Below are 4,660 nucleotides of genomic sequence, written 5' to 3' on the forward strand. Positions count from 1 at the left end.
GCACGGTCAAAATTTGGCCGAGAACGGAGAGTTTCTTGAGGTGGTTTCGATCCATTAGGAAAAACTATGTCGACCTTTACAGGATCATGATCGCTACCAATAGAATCGAGAACACTGACATCAAGGTATGGGATTATACTAGATGAGGCAATTACCACATCAGGAGTTGTATTAGAGGATGGACGAGTTGCTCTAGGCAGTGGGCAAATTTCGCCGTTCGTACGAGAAGTAATGAAATCAGAAAATAACCGTTTTTCAGTAGCATTTCTGCTATGGTAGTTAATGTCAGCCATGACAATATAGGAGCGAAAATTAGTATCCAGGTACGTGAAAAACGAAGTAGGTATGCGAACATGCGGTCGAACGTATATGGTTGCTACAGTGATAGGCCTTGATTTAAAATAAATGGTGACAATATTATGCTTCGGTAGAGGTTCAGGGAATATGTGATTAATGGTTTTGATAGGTAACTTATGTTTAGTGCCAATAGCTGTTCCGCCATTTGCTCTCTGCCCCGGTGGTCCATCGTGGCGTGTGAATTGATAACCAGGAAAATAAACGGATTGTTTTGGAGTTAGGAAAGTTTCATTTAAGAGAAAACTATGGACCTTATGTTCATGTAATAAAGCAGTTAGTAGGTCTTTCCTGGTACTGAGTGACTGGATATTGAGGTAAAGAAATGTTATAATAAAGCCCGTATCCATGATGTAGGACAGTTAAACTTGGGTTGTAAGAGGATGAATTTGAAAATGCACTGTCTGTCCAGAATAGGTTGCTTTGACATCTAGGTTATAGAGTATTTTAGTTGCGTATACAACTTGATGGATTATGTGGGTCCGCAAGAAAGGATGGATGTTCTGGAGAGCAAGACTAAAGAAGCGGATCATGTCTTCGACTGTAACGGGTTCTCGAAGAGAATTGTGCGGAGGCACTGGTGTATCTGGTGTACGTAAAGGCACTACTAGTTCAGGTTTAGTAGGCTCTGCTTGAGGTTTGGCCTTACATTTGTAGCTATATGTAGGATGCGCATCATGGCAAGTGTTGCAATTTGGTGGCGCTGCTCCGTTAGGGCAGTCTTTAGTAAGATGGTTTTGACCACAGTAACCACATTTAGAGGTGTTTGGACAGTTAGGTGTCAGGTGCTGGTTATAAACCTGGCACTTTTCACACCGAATCGGAAGAGATGGAGGTGTACGAGACGGTTCTACTTTATGACGGCGTTTAAATATGTAGGCACCATATTGTAATAAATGGTCAATAGCTTGCTGTTCGTTTGTCAGAACTCTAACTAGATAGGTCGGGCCAGTATTATTGCGGATACGGATACATTTTTGAATGTTCACGCCTTCAGCAGTAAATTCTTTTTCCACTTCCGAGTCAGTTATCTCGGGATCGACACCCTTGATGACGACAGATAACAACAGTGGTTTCCTTGGTGGTGGACCTTGCGTCTGGCGTTTCGGTTGTAAGACACTAATATTTGCATTCTTGCCAAAGATCTCAAAGGAAGCCTTGTTACGAACGTGTCTATGAAAATCGGGGTTCATGGACTTGATAATGACACCATTGTTAGGGAAACGGATCTCTGTTATTTCCAATCTTGGTAAGTATTTAACAAGCTGTTGAAAAATATGCTTTGAATTCTTGAATTTTGTATCAAAGTTTGTAAGAAGGAAATTATAAATTTGATCCCGAGATGGAAAGGTGTAGGGTCGGATCTTATTGAAGGTTGGATGTCCATACGCAAATCCTGGTCATCTTCAATATTAACATTGGCCGCCTCAGGAGCAGACCCCGAACGGGGACGCTTATCAACCGACTTATCCGAAGTATCCGATTCCCGCCTAGTGCGCCTACGTTGATCCCTAGGCTGGGGAACTACAGGTGGTAGCCTATGCATTGGGCCAGCGGCCCTACAAAGTGATGTAGATAATTGCAAATGTATGAGTGATGATCGGAACCAGCCAGCAAGAAATGAAATGAAATGAAATGAAATGAAAGAAGATGAGAACAAAAATACAGGTTTTAACACTCCAAAAGGCGTATAGACCTCTTGTCCACCCTGTAAAAAGCGTACTTGCACCGATCTCAGAAATACGTATTGCAATACTTCGTCATCGGAAGATGCAATAACAGCTTTAAGACAGGTTAGGCTTAACCCAAAGTATGAGGGTTACGTTTTTTACCTGGTTAGAGATTCCAGGTGGACAGTTCCAATTAAGAGCGATTTTTTTTTAATTTTTTTTTACCATGCAAAACCCGTAGAAGGGAATACCTTCTCTTGGGAGTGAAGTAAATGGTATAGGGAAACTGAGGATAAAATGGAAGGGGAAAGAGGTTTTATTTCATTTATTTGATATCTTTATTTATTCATTATATAGTGGATCTTTATTCATCAATTGATTAACAATAATAGTCATTCAACGTATGTTCATTATTTGTCATTGTCTATGTATGATAGGATGAAAGATGCAGTGCAAATTAGACGCCACAACACAGTGATATTGGTTAGTTAGACAGATGAGAGGGTTACGCCCTGTGTCGGCTAAGTGAATCAATAATATAACTGTACTTCATGCACGCAATTTTTATTAATTTTTCTCATTTGCCAAAATTCTACGAAGAATGTGTATTTAGTCATTTTGACTAAACTAAAATAATATCAGAAATGGTAATAGTATACAAGAGGACCTCATCATGTCCAGTGCACGTGGATCCTTCTTACTGTTGCACTACGTATAAAAATGATTTTATGACATGTAGAAGTGGTAATAAAACACGCAAGAGACCCAGATCATGTTGTATTCACACTCCAACATGAAGTGTGAATACAACATGATCTGGGTCTCTTGCGTGTTCATTACCAATTCTACATGTATAAAATCATTTTTATACGTAGTGCAACAGTAAGAAGCATCCACGTGCACGTGACATGCGATATGTGTTCAAATGCCCCACATATACTCATACAAAATGTACAAGGGCACATTAATATTCTTCGTATACCATTAAAAAAAAATTCCTACAAAAATATTACGTACAAGGGCACTATCTGAACTCACCATTAAATGGTAGGTGGATAAATACGAGCTGCTTCCAATAGGAAGTTGTGAAACCTGATTTCTAAGGGAAACTTTTTTTTGAACAGAAAGGTGGCCAAATGTCCCACAAAATGGTGTCTTTTGTTCCCATATCGCGGGATGTTGTCCTTCGCGTCTCGCCACAACCGCTCGATATTTTGCGTATGAGCGCCAGTTTCAGGATCTACGAAATTCAAGCTATGATTCACGCTGAAGTGCTGAAATCCAACCTCAGCCAACCTATCATATGACTTCCAGCAGTCGCTATGAATGGTTGTACCAGGTTTCACCCACTGTTGAAGAACGCTTAACAGCTCTTCAGCACTTCGGTTCTTGACGACACACATGAATACATTGCCCGAACCAACCTCATAACCAGCAAAAACCCATGTGCCATCGATCACACGACCGCAGTGATTTTTCCGTCTCCCGAACTTGGATTCATCTATCTGAACTGTTATCCCTGGACCCCCAAGTTTAGTAGAGGAATCCATAGCCCAGCAAACGCAAACCTCACGGCAGAAGCTAAACCAATCGACACATGTTTTTCTGGTAATATTAAGATTCGTAATAGCATTACTGATGTTTGGACGACTATTCAAACACCAGTAACCCATAAGGCGCATCACCGTTAAAAAATCGAGCTTAGCCCTAGAAAAAAACGTTCCCTGGAAAATCGAGGAGGAAAAACGGCACCTGGTCTTCCTCTTCGAATTTCCAATGAAACGTGTTTTCTGACAGCGAAACACGTTCCTTTCCCTACGAAAAACAGCATCCCTGCCGCATCCGGCACACAACTTACCTATGGGGAGCAATCCATGCTCCACAAGCACACTCCTTGCTTCCTCCTCTCTTGATTTCATCGTTATTTCAACAATTTTATACTCACTCAGATGGCAACCACCACAAACAGGCATCTGCATAATTATACCTCCAGCCATGTCTCGTTCTTCCCGCTTCTTCCTGATCGCTCTGCAGAGTGCTGCCACCTACCTCCACAAGACAAAGCACAACCTACGTCAATGTAACCAGAACCATTACTTAGGTATGGCTAGTGCACGTAGGCGGAACCTGTGGGTAGAACTCCAGGACGTAATAGGGCCCGCGAGGAAATTTCCACCATTTATACGCACAACATTTTGGCGGAGCAACCTTAATTACAGAGACCGAATGATACTCGCAACATTCGGATACGTAAATGGAGTTCACCCAGATTTTCTCATCGATGTACTACGAGAATTAGGCCCACTGAGAAGAAACCCTGCTGCAGAAGCAAAAATACGTGGTTTATACCAATATTGGGACGACGAAAACGAAGGAAAGACAAGGAGAAGTAAGTACTTCTCCTTCGATTTAACAATCGGCTGCGTTACTGATCTCAATGGAATACCCAAGAGACGACCCCAGAACTCTTAATTTAACAAGTAAGTAAAAAGAAATATTCTTTCTCTACTTCCTATATTCTTACCTAGTGTTAAACATTGCAATTCGCATGAAAATTACCACTAAGTGAAAGTAAACAAGAAAAAAACAAACTTCGCGTTGCGTTCAGCTCACAAAAACCTCTACGAAATGAGCCC

General features: G+C 41.2%; 1 protein-coding gene across 1 annotated transcript; it reads right to left on the reverse strand.

The window, feature by feature from the left end:
- Positions 1-3,064: 3,064 nt before the first annotated feature.
- On the reverse strand, positions 3,065-4,021 carry LOC145689509 (uncharacterized). Its single transcript, XM_081763682.1, has one exon. The coding sequence runs from the start codon at positions 4,019-4,021 to the stop codon at positions 3,065-3,067; it is 957 nt and encodes a 318-aa protein (XP_081619808.1).
- Between the last annotated feature and the right edge of the window lie 639 nt (positions 4,022-4,660).

This window comes from Thermobia domestica, chromosome 7 (assembly GCF_964235325.1).
Source record: "Thermobia domestica chromosome 7, izTheDome1.hap1.1, whole genome shotgun sequence".
Lineage (NCBI taxonomy): Eukaryota > Metazoa > Arthropoda > Insecta > Zygentoma > Lepismatidae > Thermobia > Thermobia domestica.

What these genes read in the sequence shown, in the direction of transcription:
- LOC145689509 (XM_081763682.1), bottom strand. Translation starts at nt 4,021, where the DNA reads ATGGCTGGAGGTATAATTATGCAGATGCCTGTTTGTGGTGGTTGCCAT.